This window comes from Dendrobates tinctorius, unplaced genomic scaffold, assembly GCF_039654945.1.
Source record: "Dendrobates tinctorius isolate UK_male_01 unplaced genomic scaffold, ASM3965494v1 ptg000001l, whole genome shotgun sequence".
NCBI lineage: Eukaryota > Metazoa > Chordata > Amphibia > Anura > Dendrobatidae > Dendrobates > Dendrobates tinctorius.
In genome coordinates this window covers 21,590,658-21,608,643 of record NW_027361669.1, presented here as the reverse complement: position 1 = coordinate 21,608,643, position 17,986 = coordinate 21,590,658, and the positions used below count along the sequence as shown (strand labels likewise).

Here is a 17,986-nt window from a genome sequence, read left to right as displayed (position 1 = left end):
TATTGCACTTTTTGTTCGGCAGTATGATAATAAATCATTATTTTTTGCTTCGTTTTTTATTTTTATTTTTTAAGGGGTTCGTTAAAGGGGTTAACTAATGGGACATTTTTATAGGGTCGTTACGGACGCGGCGATACCAAATATGTGTACTTTTATTGTTTTTTTTTTTATTTCCAAAAAATGAATTTATTAGGGAATATTTTTTTTTTTTTTTTAATTTATTTAGCGATTTTTTTTTAAATTATTTTTACACTTTTTTTTTTTTCACTTTATTACATTGTCCCAGGGGGGACATACCTGTCATGTGTCAGTTCGCTGATCTGTCACATCACAGATCACTGTGACAGATCAGCGATCTGTCACAGGCACTGCACAAGGCTTCCTCCTTGCCTGCGCTTTTGCAGGCATGAGGAAGCCAGCTCCCTGCAGGCCCCCGAAGGTCCCGTCGCCATCTTGGATTCAGGGACCTGCAGGGAAAAAGCCCCCCGCAGCAGCGCTGCACATTGCGCTGCTGTGGGGAGCTCAGGGAAGCACTGACGAGTCAGTGAGGTATCGCTGTAACCGTACTGACCCGAAGAATAAAAGCGCTTTATCAATTTTACCGCAGGCGGAACGGTGTAAACGCACCCCCCAAAAGAAATTCATGAAACGCTGGTTTTTGTTCATTCTGCGTCCCAAAAATCAGAATAAAAAGCGATCAAAAGATGCCACCTTGTCCTGTGCGTCAAAATATGCAAAAATTATAGCTCTCAATATGTGGTGATGCAAAAACAATTTTTACAATTAAAAGCGTCTTTTAGCGTGCGACAGCTGCCAAAAATAAAAACCCGCTATAAATAGTAAATCAAACCCCCCGTTATCACCCCCTTAGTTAGGGAAAAATAATAAAATTAAAAGAAAATGTATTTATTTCCATTTTCCCATTAGGGTTAGGGCTAGGGTTAGGGCTAGGGTTAGGGCTAGAGTTAGGGCTGAGATTAGGGTTAGGGGTATGTTGGGGTTAGGGTTGGAGTTATAATTGGGGGGTTTCAACTGTTTGGGCACATCAGGTGTTCTCCAAACGCAACATGGCGTCTGATCTCAATTCCAGCCAATTCTGCGTTGAAAAAGTCAATTGGTGCTCCTTCCCTTCCAAGCTCTGCCATGCGCCCAAACAGTGTTTTACCCCCACATATAGGGTATCAGCCTTCTCAGGACAAATTGCAAAACAACTTTTGGGGTCCAATTTCTCCTGTTACCCTTAGGAAAATAAAAAATTGGGGGCAAAAATATCATTTTTGTGGAAATAAAATGATTTTTTTATTTTCACGTCCGGGCGTTATAAACTTCTGTGAAGTACTTGGGGGTTCAAAGTGCTCACCACACATCTAGATAAGTTCCGTGAGGGGGTCTAGTTTCCAAAATGGGGACACTTGTGGGGAGTTTCAATAGTTTAGGTACATCAGGGACTCTCCAAACGCACACGACACCCGCAGACCATTCCATCAACGTCTGCATTCCAAAACGTCACTACTTCCCTTCCGAGCCCCGAAGTGTTCCCATATAGTAGTTTTCTCCCACATATGAGGTATCAGCGTACTCAGGACAAATTGGACAACAACTTTTGGTGTTCAATATCTCCTGTTACCCTTGGGAAAATAAAAAAATTGGGGACTAAATGATCATGTTTGTGGGAAAAAAAAAGATTTTTATATTTTCATGCCCGGGCATTATAAGCTTCTGTGAAGCCCTTGGGGGTTCAAAGTGCTCACCACACATCTAGATAAGTTCCTTAGGTGGTATAGTTTCCAAAATGGTGTCATTTGTGGGGGGGTTTCCACTGTTTAGGTACATTAGGGGCTCTCCAAAGGCAACATGACACCCGCAGAGCATTCCATCAAAGTCTGCATTCCAAAATGTCACTACTTCCCTTCCGAGCCCCGACGTGTGCCCATACAGTAGTTTTCTCCCACATATGGGGTATCAGCATACTCAGGACAAATTGGACAACAACTGTTGGGGTCCAATTTCTCCTGTTACCCTTGGGAAAATAAAAAAAATGGGGACTAAAATACCATGTTTGTTGAAAACATACGATTTTTTTTATTTGCACGCCCGGTCATTATAAACCTCTGTGAAGCACTGGGGGGTTCAAAGTGCTCACCACACATCTAGATAAGTTCCTTAGTGGGTCTAATTTCCAAAATGGGGTCACTTGTTGGGGGTTTCCACTGTTTAGGTACATCAGGGGCTCTCCAAATGCAACATGACACCAGCAGACCATTCCATCAAAGTCTGCATTCCAAAACGTCACTACTTCCCTTCCGAGCCCTGACGTGTTCCCATACAGTAGTTTTCTCCCACATATGGGGTATGAGCGTACTCAGGTCCAATTTCTCCTGGTACCCTTGGGAAAATAAAAAAATTGGTGACTAAAAGATCCTGTTTGTGGAAAAAATACGATTTTTTTAATTTTAAGGCCCGGGCGTTATAAACTTCTGTGAAGCCTTTGGGGGTTCAAAGTTCTCACCACACATCTAGATAAGTTCCTTGGGGGGTCTAGTTTCCAAAATGGTGTCATTTGTGGGGGGTTTCCACTGTTTTGGTACATCAGGGGTTTTCCAATCGCGACATGGTGTCCGATCTCAATTCCAGCCAAAAAAGTCAAATGGCGCTGCTTCCCTTCTGAGCTCTGCCATGCGCCCAAATAGTCGTTTACACCCACATATGGGGTATCAGCGTACTCAGGACAAATTGCACAATAACTTTTAGGGTCCTGTTACCCTTGGGAAAATAAAAATTGGGGGTGAAAAGATCATTTTTGTGGAAAAAATATGATTTTTTAATTGTATCGCTGTACGTTATAAACTTCTGTGAAGCTCTTGTGGGTTCAAAGCTCTCACCACATATCTAGATAAGTTCCTTGGGGGATCTAGTTTCCAAAATGGGGTCACTTGTGGGAGGTTTCCACTGTTTAGGTACATCAGGGGCTCACCAAACGTGACATGGCGTCCGATATGAATTCCAGCCAATTTTGCATTGAAAAAGTCAAACGGCGCTCCTTCCCTTCTGAGCTCTGCCATGCGCCGAAACAGTGGTTCCCCCCACATATCAGGTATCAGCGTACTCAGGACAAACTGGACAATAACTTTTGCAGTCTAATTTCTCCTGTTACCCTTTGTAAAATAAAAAAAATTGAACCTGAAGTATTCAGGTTCAGGTATTCATTTTTTCTTAAATACTCAAAAAATTCCTGTGAAGCACCTGAAGGGTTAATAAACTTCTTGAATGTGGTTTTGAGCACCTTAAGGGGTGCAGTTTTTAGAATGGTGTCACTTTTGGGTATTTTCTATCATATAGACCATATATAGTGGCTTCAAACGTGATGTGGTCCGTAAAAATAAAATGGTGTTGCAAAAATGAGAAATCGCTGGTCAACTTTGAACCCTTATAACTTCCTAACAAAAAAAAATTTTGGTTCCAAAATTGTGCTGATGTAAAGCAAACATGTGGGAAATGTTACTTATTAAGTTTTTTTGTGCCGTATCTCTGTGATTTAAGGGCATAAAAATTCAAAGTTGGAAAATTGCGAAATTTTCAAAATTTTCACCAAATTTCTGTTTTTTCACAAATAAACACAAGTTATTTGAATGAAATTTTACCACTAACATGAATTACAGTATGTCACGAGAAAACATTGTCAGAATCACCGGGATCCATTGAAGCGTTTCAGAGTTATTACCTCATAAAGGGACAGTGGTCAGAACTCAGAATTGTAAAAATTGGCCCAGTCATGAACATACAAACCACCCTTGGGGGTTAAGGGGTTAATTGGGTATGGAATTAGAATCGCGGCGTAGAAATGGTTTGGGGGTTGAAGCTCACAAGAATCGCGAATACCCAATTGTCATGGTAGAGTACGGTATTTTCGCAATACCTAAGGGCCCTGTCACACATAGCGATCTCGCTAGCGAGATCGCTGCTGAGTCACAAGTTTTGTGACACAACAGCAATCTCACCAGCGCAATCGCTGTGTGTGACAGTGGGTCGCCCTCCCAGGGCCTTGGGGTACTCGGTACCGGGCCGTTGTCGGCGGGATGTGTCACAGCAGCGGTGACCCGGTCCGTGGCCCTGGGCGCCCAATTAATAGGGGGGAGTTGTTTGAATGGTGGAATGTAGTTAATGGAATAGTTCATGACGCCACCTGTGGTGTTCGGCAAGTGAGATGTTAGGCCGATGCTGCATGCAGATCCTCTGGGGCTGGTGGTGTGTTGCAGCCAAGATGGCGAAGCTCCCCACAGGTGGAGCTGTAGCCCCAGGGTAGTATAGATGTAGGGGTAGAGGAGAGGTGCAGGCAGTGTACACAGATGTAGCGGTGCTGAGTGTGTTAGCGCAAGAATGAATGGAGGACACCAGGGCTTGTAGTTCCTAAGCTTTACTCACAGTCTGTAGTACACACAGGTGCCTGCCTCCGTGCCAGGAACTCAGTCAACCTCCAGGCAAGATGGAATGCTCCCTTCCAACACTCCGCCAACATGTGCCTTTCTGAACATCTCCTCTATAGCACCTTTAAGTGTGAAGTACTCCCAGTACTGAGTTACACTGGAGTGCCTCCTGACAGATGTTCCCAAGAACTCTACTTGTACGGCAGACAGCTGTAGCCAGCTTCGGGGACTCCTTACTCCTGAGTCCCGGCTCACTGTCTAAGTTGCTGTTGTGCCCCCAAGTCTTAGATGGGAGTAGTGCATTTACAGCCCACTACTCCACCGATATCTGCTGCAGAACTATTAGTGTCCGTACAACCTCGGGGACCGGGCCCCGGCCTTGCTCTTAGAACCTGTAGGCAGGGTTCTTCCTCTAACCCACGTCCTCTGTGTTCCCTTTTACTCCTACGTTCCGTACTTGTCTTTCTTTCTTATGGAAGCTGAGGCTTCAGTTCAATGTCTTTCTCCTTCTTTCCTTTCCCGTGCCAGCTGGCTCAGATCACTGAGGCAGCTGCAGCACTCCTTCCTCCATCCCCCTTCCAGGGATCTCCTTTCCTCACTCCTCTCTGAGTGACTTCCTCCCTCAGACTGACCTACTGACTGACTGACTGAAATTCTTAACCTTCACGCTCTTTTATGTATTCTCAACTCCACCCGCCTCCCAGCACGTTTAGTGTTCCAAGCAGGGAGCCCCCAAAGGTGCTCTGCTACACTCCAAGCAGGGAGCAACAATGTGGCTTTGCTGAACTACTCTGTTGTGTGGGGTGCGAGTGTTGGAGCATGGTCAGGAGTTCCCACATTACCTGGATGGTGGGGCACCACACCTCAGGAGGAGGTGCAGTACCTCTGTGGCGACTGAGCCTCAGGGGCGCCACAACAGCCATCAGCGACCGGCCCCCCTGCCAGTATCGCTGATCGCTGTAGGAAAGCCCTGGACTTTTCTTTGGTTGCTGGTCTCCCGCTGGCCAGCACGCATCGCTGCGTGTGACAGGTGGGAGACCAGCGATCAGCTGGTAACTAACGTACACATCGGGTATCCAAGGGACGCACGTCCCTTGGATACCTGATGTGTACGTTAGTTACCAGCTCCTTGCATCAGCGCGCTGGTAACTAACGAACACAGCGACGCCGCGTGCTGGGCGTCGCTGTGCTGATCGCTGGTGAAGCTGTCTGTTTGACAGCTCGCCAACGATCATGTAGCGACTCACCAGCGATCCTGACACGTTGATATCGTTGTCGGGATCGCTGGTGAGTCGTTATGTGTGACGGAGCCTTAACTGTATCTGGGGAGATCCTTCCACCTTCCCCGTTAATCCTAACAACAGATCCTTTTTAAAGACTGGTAACCTGTAAGTGCCAAGGTCACCATGCAAAAGTAGAAAATAGAAACACGTTACCACTTCTGGATTTATCGCCCACTCCTGGTTTTGGCTTACAAATACTGATGTAAAATACTGACCAAATACTGAACGTGTGAACATGGTATAACTTGGAGACTCAATTCCATTACAAACATATTTATGGTTCTCATTTTCCCCAAACATTTTCCTAGTCACTTGCCATAGCATTATGCAATTAATATTCCCCTTTACTATAGTGAACAACAATATTTATGGCTGATTGTTTGAAGAAAATGCTGGAAGAAATGCTGACATTTTTCACCTGATGATAACCTGTGGATCAGTTCCTCCAATGAGAAGCTGATTTCTGGCTAAAGCTGGTCAAGCTTTCAGAATCGGTGCCATGAGTCAATCTATTTGCAATGTTTTTGCTTATTGTACCCACCTTGTCATACATTCTATTTAATAATCTTGGAACAACTGGGAAAATAGTTGGCCGCAAAGTCTTCATGTCATCAGAAAGAAGACGAATGTCACCTTGGAAGAACCCAATGCGTCCACCATGGCAATATACTACTGACTGTTAATATGAGATAAAAGTAAGAGTTAGTACCAAATATTACAGCTTAATGCATGCACAGTATTAGTGAATGGTCTGAGGTAGTGTTATTTCAGCTCACATAAATACACTTCTAGCAGGTGATCAAGACTAATCTAGTACAAAAGGCTACTCAGAAGTGAAGTTTACAGAAACCCTACAAATCTGAAGATATTCAAGGGGACCTGCTCCCTATTATGCACTGCAACTCTTATTTCACTTTTTTTTTCCTACAGCATTTACATTACAGTATTAAATAAATCTTCCATAAAGGCCACCTCTATGGAGTGTATGGCTAATTGTGATCATATGGACAGATACTCCAGTTTCTGCTTGGGAACTTTGCAGCACCTTCAGTGTTACCTTTGGTATTTCTGTTGCCTCTCTTGATTAATGCTAACCTTGCCCGGGCTGAGAGCTTTGGAGGGCGTCCCTCTTTTGGCAGGTTTGTTGTGGTAGCATCTTCTTTCCATTTGATGATAATGGATTTGATGGTGCTCCAGGGGAATATCAGAGATTGAAATATTTTTTTTACAACGGAACCCTGACTTGTTTGGAGATCTTCTTTGTCTTCATTTTGTTGTTTGGTCAGTGGTGCCAGTTGCTTAATGGTGGTGCAGCCTCTGTGGCCTTTCAGAAAAGGTTAAGTTTATATACTGACAGATCATGTGACACTTATATTGCACACAGGTCGACTGCTTAGTGAAAGGAAGTCCACCTGTGTGCAATCTAAGCGTCACATGGTCTATCAGTATAAACACACCTTTTCTAAAAGGCCACAGAGGCTGTAACACCATTAAGCAAGAGGTACCACTAACGAAACAACACCATGAGAACCAAGGAGATCTCCAAACAAGACAGGAACATATTTGCTGAAAAGTTCAAGTCAGAGTTGGGTTATAAAAAAAATATTTTAATCTCTGAAGATTCCCCGGAGGACCATCAAATCCATTATCATCAAATATAAAGAACATGATACCACAACAAACCTGCCAAGAGAGGGCAGCCCACCAAAATTCTCAGCCTGGACAAGGAGGGCATTAATCAGAGTGGGAGCACAGACATGAAAATTAACCCTGAAGAACTGTAAAGTTCCCAGAGACTGCAGTATCTGTCTGTATGACCACAATAGGCCATACAATCCATAGAGGTGGCCTTTATGGAAGAGTGGGCAGAAAAAAGCCTTTATTTACACACAAAAAAATATAAGGCTCGCTTTCAGTTTGCCAAAAAACATGTGGGAGACTCCTCAAATGTATAGAGGAAAGTGCTGTGGTCAGATGAGACCAAAATTGAACTTTTTGGCCACCAAGGCAAACGCTATGTCTGGCGCCAAACCAACACAACTCATCACCCCAAGAACACCATCCCCACAGTGAAAAATGGTCCTGGCAGTATCAAGCTGTGGGGATGCTTTTCGGCAACATGGACAGGGAAAATTGTCCTAGATGAGGGAACGATGAATGGTGCAAAACACAGGGATTTTCATAAGCAAAACCTGTTTCAGTCTATCAGTGATTTGAGGCTGGTACGGAGGTTCACCTTCCAACAAGACAATGACCCAAAGAATACTGCTAAAGGGACACCCGAGTGGTTTAAGGGGAAACGTGTAAATGATTTGGAGTGGCCTAGTCAAAGCCCAGACCTTAATCCAATTGAGAATTTTGTGGTCAGACTTGAAGATTGTTGTTCACCAGAGGAAACCATCTAACTGGAAGGAGCTGGAGCATTTTTTCTTTGATGAATGGCCAAAACTCCCAGTGGCAAGATGTGGAAATCTCATACAGGCTTATCCAATGCGACTTGCAGCTGTAATTGCCACAAAAGGAGGCTCTACAAAGTACTGACTTTAGGGGAGTGAATAGCTTTGCTTTCATTTACTTTATCCTGTTTGTTGTTTGCTTCACAATAAAATGAAAACCAATGCTATCATCCCTATAAATGCCAGTGAATGCAACGCAGTTTTGATGGTTGCGTTTCTTATGTGTTATGAGATGTTATGATTAGCCGGTAGGTATAGAAATCAGGTCTAGAATTTGTTAAAAACCCCTGTGAAGTTAAGTTACAGGTATATTTGTAAGGAATATATTTATCACACAGTATTTCCAAAGTTTTTTTATTTGGGTCAGGCCTGCACAATATACAGCCCGCGGGCCGCATGTGAACCACTAAAGGATATTATGCGGCCCCCAGGAGCTGCCTGTAATGCGCCAGCTCTTCTTCCCATATTCAAATGTATTAGAGTCTTTCAGACATGAATACATTTGAACACTGCGGCACCAGGACTGAAGCAGAGGAGCGCATCAGCCAAACGGACGTGCAGCAGCGGATGTGCAGCAGCATGAGGAGATCAGCATACTGCTGACATTATCACACTCTTGCCAGCGTTGAGGTCACACAGGGAGAGGAGATGTTGGGCACTGTTAAGCACTACATGGAAAAGCTGAAGATTAAATGCTATTTTATTTTAGATGAGGGGCAGGTGGAGGGAAGGGTTGTGTTACAACTAGGGCACATAATGTGGCAATTTGGGACATTATGTGATAATTTGGGACATTATTGTGGACATTATGAGGCAATTAGGCGGGATTGTGAAAGGGGCATAGTATAGAGAGGGGCAGTTGGGACTTGGAAAGAGGTAGTTTGGCAGTGAAATGGAAAAGGGCAGTATGTGGGGGACATTATGGAGAAGGGTTGTATGGGGTTATTATGTGGGGGAGATATTGTATAGAGGGGCAGCGTGGGGGGATATTTTGGAGAAGGGCAGTGTGGGGATATTATATAGAGGGGTAGTGTGGGGGGATATTATTCAGATGGGCAGAGTGGGGGATATTTTGGAGAAGGGCAGTGTGTGGGAGTATTTTGGAGAGGGGCAGTGTGTGTGAGTATTATAGAGAGGGGAAGTGTGGGAGGGATATTTTGGAGAAGGGCAGTGTGTGGGGGGGAGTATTTTGTGCAGGACGCATTGGAGATATTTTTTATTTATGGAGCAGAATAATGATGCTTTTATTTTTAAGTACACTGTGTCAGGATGTGCTGCTGAATATGGAGAATAGAACTGAGGAGATGAGCTCTGGGCATGAAATCTCATCATGGCATTTGTGCTACATGGCGACAAAAGGGTTGTGAATCACTCCAATCACTGAAGATATCACTTATAAGGTACCTGGATGTAAATATTTTTTTGTGATATGAATATGTCTCATCAGTGCTGTGGTTCCTGTATGGTCCGCAGTCTGATGATGGCTGGTAACAAAATCTCCCAGCACCTCCTTGCCATTTTTAAGGACATACTGGGAATTGTAGGTTCATGCAAAACAAATGTACATGGGGCTGACCTGACATTACACTTGATCACTGTACTAAGTTTGGCGTTGCATTCAAGTACTAACAGAGGTTCTTTCACTGCATTCCCTACTGACAAATTTTTCTGGTGCTGCATTCATGTACTAATGGTGTTTCTGGCACTGCATTCATATACTCACACTGTTTCTTTCGCTGTGTTCATGTATTGACAGTGGTTCTGGTGCTGCATTCATGTACTGATGACCTTTCTGCCACTGCATTCATATACTCATGGTGTTTCTTTCACTGTGTTCATGTATTGACAGATGTTCTGGTGCTGCATTCATGTACTGACAATGGTTCTGCTGCTGCACTCACATACTGACGGTATTTCTTTCACTGCTTCCATGTTTTGAAGGTAGTTGTGGCGCTGCATTCATGTACTTCTGACGGTGGCAGTGTTGCCCTTGGACCAAGAAATGTTGTGCACCCGATTTAGGTTTTGCTACTTGGGGGCCATAAACACGTTGCTTAATAAGTGTATTTATTTTATAATTATGCTCTATTGCTTTGAAAGAATTGTAGACATAATTATGCACCATACTTACCCATTTTATAATCCACCTTGTCAATCTCAATCTATGTTTGAAGTGAGTAGCTACTTTGTAAATGCACTTACAAAGAATTTCTTCTAATATTTTTTAATGTATCAATATTTTAAGAGCTAGCTATGAAGTTCGTGAAATTACTGGGTACAGCGGAATTTAAAATAAAGCATCAATAAAATAAATTGTTAAAGAGAATCCTGGAAAAAAAGTGTCATAGAATCATAGAGTTGGAAGGGACCTCCTGGGCCATCTGGTCCAACCCCCTGCTCAAAGCAGGATTCGCTAAATCATCCCATGTGGGAAATCTCTTTAGAGATATGATTCAATGGAAAATCTTTAATAGTAATAATGGAATATATGCGGAATTATTGAGAATTGAATTATATGCATATGAAGATGGGAAGGATTCTTTTCATGTCAGGCATAACCTGTCTCGGTAGGATATTTGATCTTAATGTTCCATTGTCTTCAGTTCCCAGAATCCAATGCCAGATATTTTGTTTATTATAAACACTTAGAAATGATTTTGCTTACCACACACATAAAATCAATCAGGTCCATTGAAGATATACACTTTTATGTGATATTGTAGATGCACTATTAATCAGATTGTATCTAACCATTCTATATATCTAAGTATATTTGCTGGCATATGAAAATCAGTATAACAGGATTTTTGTGTTAGTTTCCCTCATAATGATTGGCTTTATTAGTGATTGCAAATTTTAGTTATGATTTGATTCATCTCAGTTAAATTCATTGAGTTTTCGGTGATAGTGTCACTACTTTCACCAACACATAGACCTTACCTGCACCATTCTCTCAAACATGTGTGCTAAGGGCAAATAGGAAATGTGTACATCCTCAGATGTGGGGGACCACTGACTCTGGAAAGAAAAAAAAACACAGGCAGCCCAACGTGGCTAAGTCAGATCAGGCAAGAGGCTTACCTGGATTACTCTCTCAAACATGTGAGCCAGAGGCAAGAAGGAGATGAGCACATCGTCCTGTTTCGGAAATATCACTTTCTGCAGGTGAAGGGCGTGGGAGACAGAAAAGGAGAGAAACACTGACAGGAAGACAACGAGAAAGTCATAAAACAATAAAGAAGAAAATGGCGCAATAAGGGGAAGGGGGTTATTAAGAGAAAAAGACAGCTAGAGGAAAGCAGCATTCACATCACAGTGTTAGGCCACAAGGTCAATGAAGTGTGTTAGCAGGAACAGTAACATTGGGGCGACATACACCGAGAGCACACTAGTACAAGAAACCATTCTGTGCCTCTGAAACCGCAAGAACTGCTTTATTACGGTATTTGTAACTTTTTTTATTTCACATCATCACAATAGTATCCTGCTGATGTCTGGCAACTTAACTTGGGAATTATCATACATGTCTGATGAAGGAATACAGTTGGTATTCATTGTACTAAAGGAGACCCAGAGATAGCTATAAAATAGCACTCGGCAACTGATGGGATAGTAAAGGTGTTGAGGTGGCCCTGAGCCTTGCGCTGGCTCTGATTTTGAGTGTCTCAATGTACAATCACTGGCTGAGGCCGGTCATCAAATCGGGACCAGAAAGGGAAAAGATCAGTGGAGATAAGTATTGCTTCTTCTGCTTTTTTATGGCAGCAGACTTTTTAAAACTAAGTGTAGGAAACAAGTTTTCTCTAAGTTTCCTTAACAAAATTTAATTTAGCTCTACTGAGTCCAAGGACTCCGCCGGAGCCTGTGGGGCTCCAGTGTCATCAGCGCGTCGGAGTGCACGAAGACTTTGTCATCGCCTCAGCAACTGGGCCCAGCAACTACTACGCCGAAAGACCACCAACCTGAACGGCGAGGGACGTCTGGACGGCTAAGTTGACTTTATAATTAAGGACCCGTAGTCGGCCATACCCTATAGTGATCGGCTGTTGCCGGAAGTAGTCGTGTTCTACCCGTTTTGTGTATGCTTGTATAGAACCCCTGCGAGGGCAACCCGTGTTACTCCTTTTGGTGATCAGGCCGGGACTGAGGAAAGTTTCCTCTAGTCTTATAAACGTTAATATAGAAAGCACCTAATTGTCTCGTGACTCGTCACTGCATCCTGCGTACCTGCAAACACCACATTTGGCGTAGTCGGCAGGATGCAGTCTCCGTGCGCAGACGGCGATGCGCCTGATCAGAGTGGGGCTGCGGGCGCTGCTGATGATGGGGGTCCCCGCTCCAGCATCTCCCTGGTGGCTATGCTAAGTAACTTGCCCCGGTTTTCTGGCTCCAATACTCTGTTGTGGAGCTGGACTGAACGTATGTGGGGCCTCTTCCGCATGCACCCCATGACCCCTGATTTAAAGGCTGAGGTGACCCTTATGGCGCTAGATGGGGAAGCCCGGAAGTCGGTTATGTTGAGACCCCCGGCGCATCGCAACACCTTCGCCAGGGTCTTACAGATCCTGGAAGAGTCCCACGGGGATCCAACAGACGTAGGGGAGTTGAGAACTCGGTTGTTCAGTCAGATGCAGGGGGTGACCATCACCCAGTATATGAACGCCCCCCAGGAGCTACACACCACCATAGAAAGGAAGGACGGAATATGCGGTAGGGTCCATCGACATTATGCTGCATGACCTGTTAGTGACTGGACTCCGGGACCCGCTAATCAAGCAGGCATTGCGGGAACAGGTCCGATTGAACCCACGTTTAGCCTTCTCCGAAGTGGGGAGTCAGGCCCGGGTGCGAGAGCAAGAGCAGGGGATGACGGCTCCTGTGGGGAAGGCCCGGAGCCTGGAGTCTTCCATAAGTATTGTCGAAGAACCTCGATGGATCGAGGAAATGAGACAAGAACTGAAGAGTATCCGGGGCGAGCTGGCTGAAGTGAAGAAAAGAACGGAGCCCGCGCCCGGCCGACCTGGCTACAATTCCAGGCCCTGGGGGCCTCACAATACCCGGGGTGGCTGAGCCTCACTCCCCCGGTGTTATGAGTGTGGAGAACTGGGCCACTTCGCACGGGAGTGTCCGCGGCATGGGAAATACCCACCCTGGCGGACATTAAACTAGAGGGCTCCGGGCATGGGGGAAGCCGCTCGGAGCCGGAAGCCACAACGAGGGGTGGTGGAAGTCCCGAAAAACTGGTCGCTAAGTGCCCAATAGTATGGGCCGAAGTTGAAGGTCGTGCTATGCGGTGCATAGTGGATACAGGGTCGCAGGTAACGACCATGCCGGCAACTTACTTCCGGCAGCATTTTCCGGAAGCGGCAAGGCCCCAGTAGAGGCCCATGATACGACTAGTGGCCGCAAACCAACTGCCAGTACCTGTCGCCGGAGTGGTGTGGCTTCAGATGACATTATGTGGTAAATCCCTCGGCCGCCGGGGAGTGCTCCTAACCCAAGGAGAGACTAACGACCGTCATCCGATCATCTTGGGCATGAACATACTGCGGAAGTTCGGCAATCTACTCCGCAATGATACCACGCAGGAGACCCTAAGTCAGTGGGGTTCTCGCACGGCCCAGGGGCAGGTCTTCCAGTGGTTGGTGCGGGAGGCGCGAGTGCTCCAGGAGTGTCAGGAGGGTGAGGCACTGGGCAAGGCCATCGCACCGGCGGCCCCTCCACTCGCACTTCCTCCGGGGCAGACGGTGGTGGCTCTGCCGATCCATGCCCCGATACCACTGGAGGGCGTGGAGGTGCAGGTGGAACCATGTTACTCGGAGCGCCTGCACCCTGGCATCCTGGTGGCCCGCTCCCTGGCCACAGTGCGGGAAGGGGCCGTCTTGGTACGTTGTGTCAACCTGGAAGATCAGGATATCGCCCTGAAGCCCCAGGCCGAGTTGGCCAAACTAGTGAGGCCATTGGAGGAGATGCTGCCGGACCCCGCAGTCCAGTTGAGGGTGCAACCCGAAGATCCCTGGGCAGTGACAGTATGAACCAACAGGCTGATGCATCCTCGGCCCAAGAAAAAGGTCGTCATCCTGGAGAGAATGCGGGCCAAACTTTCCGGCCTAGCGCCAGCCCAGCTTCTCCAAGTGGAGACACTTCTTGTACAATTTTACAGTGTCTTCGCCAGCCACGAGGACGACTTTGGATATACCACAGCCATCACGCATGGGATCCCCACGGCAGGAGCGGCCCCCATCTGGGAGTGATATTGGCAAATACCACCCCAGCTATACAAGGAAGTGAAAACTCTGTTAGCCCAAATGCTCCGGAATTGGGTCATACGAGAAAGTCAAAGCCCTTGGGTGGCCCCTATTGTCCTGGTTCAGAAAAAAAATGGCAATTTGCGTTTTTGAGTGGATTATCAGAAGTTGAACGCCTGCACCATCAAGGATTCGTATACACTGCCCCGCATAGAAGAGTCTCTGTCCTCCCTGGGGAATGCGACGTACTTTTCAATCCTTGACCTGGCCAGTGGGTACTTGCAGGTGCCGATGTCGGAGGAAGACAGGGCCAAGACGGCATTCATCCTTCCCATGGGACTGTTCGCGTTCAATCGGATGCCGTTTGGGCTGGCCAACGCCCCAGGAACTTTCCAGCGGTTGATGGAGCGGTGTCTAGGAGACCTCAACTTTGAAGCCACGTTGATATACCTGGACAATATTATCATCTACTCCGCCACGTTCGAGGACCACCTGAAGCGGTTGGGGCAGGTGCTCGGATGGCTGCAGAAGTACGGGTTAAAGGTAAAGCCCCAGAAATGCCACCTGTTCTGCACCCAAATTGAGTACCTGTGGCATACCATCTCGGCAGAGGGCATCCGACCATCCCTGGAAAAGGTCGCTGCCATCCAGGGGTGGCCAACCCCCGAGACGGTGAAGGACGTGCGGGCCTTCTTGGGGCTGGCCGGCTATTACCATCGGTTTGTGAATAATTTTGCACGCTGAGCTCGAGCCCTGCAGGACCTGCTGAAGGGGGCTCCCGCTGGGGAGAATGGACGGAAGATCCGGTGGTAGCAACCACAAGAGGATGCGTTTCAAGATCTCAAGGCTGCTCTCTCGGACGCCCCGGTATTGGCATATGCGGATTTCTCGCAACCGTTCATCCTGCATACCGACGGGAGCCTTCAGGGACTAGGAGCAGTGTTGTCACAGGTGCAGGACGGCCGGGAGAAAGTGATCGCCTATGGTAGCCGGTCGCTGCACGACTCAGAACGCAACCCGGACAATTACAGCTCCTTTAAGCTCGAGCTCCTCGCGGTAGTGTGGGCAATGACGGAGCGGTTCGCAGAGTACCTGGCGGGCTCCGAGGTAGTAGTGCGGACCGATAACAACCCGTTAGCCAATTTGGAGAATGCCAAACTGGGGGCCCTCGAGCAGCGGTGGGTGGCTTGGATGGGCAAATTCAATTATAAGATCATCTACAAACGGGGAGTTGAAAACATGCACGCTGACGCGCTCTCCAGAATCCAACACACCACCCCAGGGAGGCAGACAAGACGCCGTTCGCCCTCACCACCGCCACGCTTACAGTCCAGACTCAAAAAGCGCCTCATCCGGGACTCCTAGGAGGGATGCTGGAACAGCCCCGCGACAACTGGATCCAGCAGCAACAAGAAGATACAGAAATTGGACTCCTGCGCCGATGGGTGGCCACCGGTAAATTGCCCACGGGCTCACAAAGACAGACTTTGACCCAAGATATGTTGCTGATGTTGCGCCAGTGGGAAAAACAAGCCATCAAAAAAGGACTTTTATATCGAAAAGGCATGTCTCGAACCACGTCAGCTATGATATGGCAGGTGATCGTGCCCGAAGCCCATCTCAACCAACTGGCCCGGGAAGCCCATGAAAAGGGGGCTCATTTTGGTGCTCAAAAGACTTTACAATGGCTGCAGCAGATAGTGTACCACCCATGCTTGCACGCTGCTGTAGAAGAAGTTTGTCGAACCTGCCGCCCGTGTGAGCTCGCTAAACCCCCCGCGCAACGAGCCCCGGTGCAAACTATTGTAACATCAGCCCCTCTGGAGCTTCTTACGGTGGACTATCTAACCATAGGTCCTGCCTATCAGGGGTATGAACATTGTCTCGTTATGGTGGACCATTTCACCAAGTTTGCCATGGTCACCCCCACCCAAGACCAAACAGCGGAGTTGGCCGCCTATGCGATTTGTAAGAACTTTATTCAAGTGTACAGCTGTCCACAACGAATACATTCGGACCAAGGGGCGTGCTTCCTAACAAAAGTCATGGTAGAGCTACACCATCTTTATGGTATCGATAAATCGCAGACTACGCCACACCACCCGCAGGGAAATGGAGCTTGCGAACTATTCAATCGTACACTAATCCAAATGCTGCGCACCCTGGAGAGCGACCACAAGGCCCGCTGGCCTGAATATGTCCCCGAGCTGGTGTGGGTATATAACAATCGGGTGCATCGAGTGACTGGTTACACCCCCTACTCATTGTTGTTCGAAAAGGAATTACAGAGGTGGAATTGAACCCGGAAGAACCCCAACCCTGGACTGGGGTATCCTCGTGAGTCCGAAACCACCGGCACCGGCTGCAGACCCTCCACCATATCGTCCATACAAAGCTCCATGATCTAGAACACCAGGGGGGAGCACTGCCCCCCACCCATTGACTTTCAGACAGGGGATCGGGTACTCGTACTTGATCAACGCCCCCAAAACAAGTTAGAACCACGGTGGGAAGTGAATCCATACCGAGTGTTACGCCGAATAAGGGCCTGTGTACGAAATACAATCCGAAAGAAACAGCGCGCCTCTCACTCGGGTTGTGCACCGTAACATGTTACGACCTTGTACGTCTACCGATCCCCTGCGGCTCGAACCGACCATCCAGGTCCCCGACCCCCTGCCCCCGGTCTGGGACCTGGATGACGAAGAGGACTTCCCCGTCACATCTGCGGGTCACCCTAATAGTGGCACTACAGTAGACCCGGGCATCCCACCAGAACCAACTATTCGACCACCCTCCACCACCCAAGAAGAATCCACTACACCCGAGCTTCGATGCTCTGAGCGGTCAACAGGTGGCAAACCCCCTGAACGTTCCGAACAGGACCAGTTCGTATGGCAACAAGGACTATCGTCCCAAAAAGCTAACCCGAATCTACAAAAACCCTCGCCCGAGGACTGGCGAGCATACAGGGTGGGGGAGTGTGGGAGGAACGGCCCCCGTCGAGGGTCCGGGCCGGAACCAAGGGAGCCGTCATCTGGGTTCAGGGGGAAACTGTCCCCAGGGGGCAGAATTCAGGGACGGACCATTGTGACAGACAGATGGGCTGGGGGAGTGTTGTGAGTTCATTTTCCCCTTCACCGTTGAGGTCTGATGAACTCCCTCTTCTGGTGAAGGAAGGTAGTGAGGCTGATTACCAAGCACCTGGGCAGAATGATGATGACTGGGTGACGGGAATTGCTGACTGGATATAAGGCAGCCGACGCCCTTCTGCCTTGCTGGTGATCTCTCTGAGGGATTCTAGGAGACCAGTCTGATTCCTGCTCCTCAAAAGCTAAGTTTTCTGCTCTGTTTTTTGCATTTGTGTTTTGGTTTTGTTTTTCCTTGTTTTTCTGGATTTCTGCCATTCCCTGCTGGGGTGTGCTGAATTCCTTTTTGCTCTGTCTTCAGAAAATACCTGAGTACTGATATAGTCTTTTGAAGCCTAGCGTCTTCAGGGCTTTTTTCCCTATCATCTGTTGGCTCTTGTTTTGATAGGGTTTTGGCGGATTACAGACAGCAGCTTTTCTGTCCTA

The 17,986-nt window shown here is 47.2% G+C and overlaps 1 protein-coding gene across 7 annotated transcripts in view; it reads right to left on the bottom strand.

The window, feature by feature from the left end:
• Window positions 1-17,986, bottom strand: part of ACSL6 (acyl-CoA synthetase long chain family member 6) — a 322,864-nt gene that overhangs the window by 87,659 nt on the left and 217,219 nt on the right. For 6 of the 7 annotated variants that reach the window (XR_012231381.1, XM_073571208.1, XM_073570811.1 and 3 more), the window contains exons 11-12: window positions 11,104-11,181; window positions 6,249-6,383 (exon numbers count right to left, since the gene is read on the bottom strand). Coding sequence is in view for 6 of the 7 variants with exons in the window: in XM_073571208.1 (XP_073427309.1) it covers window positions 6,249-6,383; window positions 11,104-11,181 (213 nt within the window). In the remaining variant the exon portion in view is untranslated. Of the gene's footprint in view, window positions 1-6,248; window positions 6,384-11,103; window positions 11,182-11,244; window positions 11,323-17,986 lie in introns of all 7 variants that reach the window. The other variant, XM_073570889.1, reaches the window with a different exon arrangement.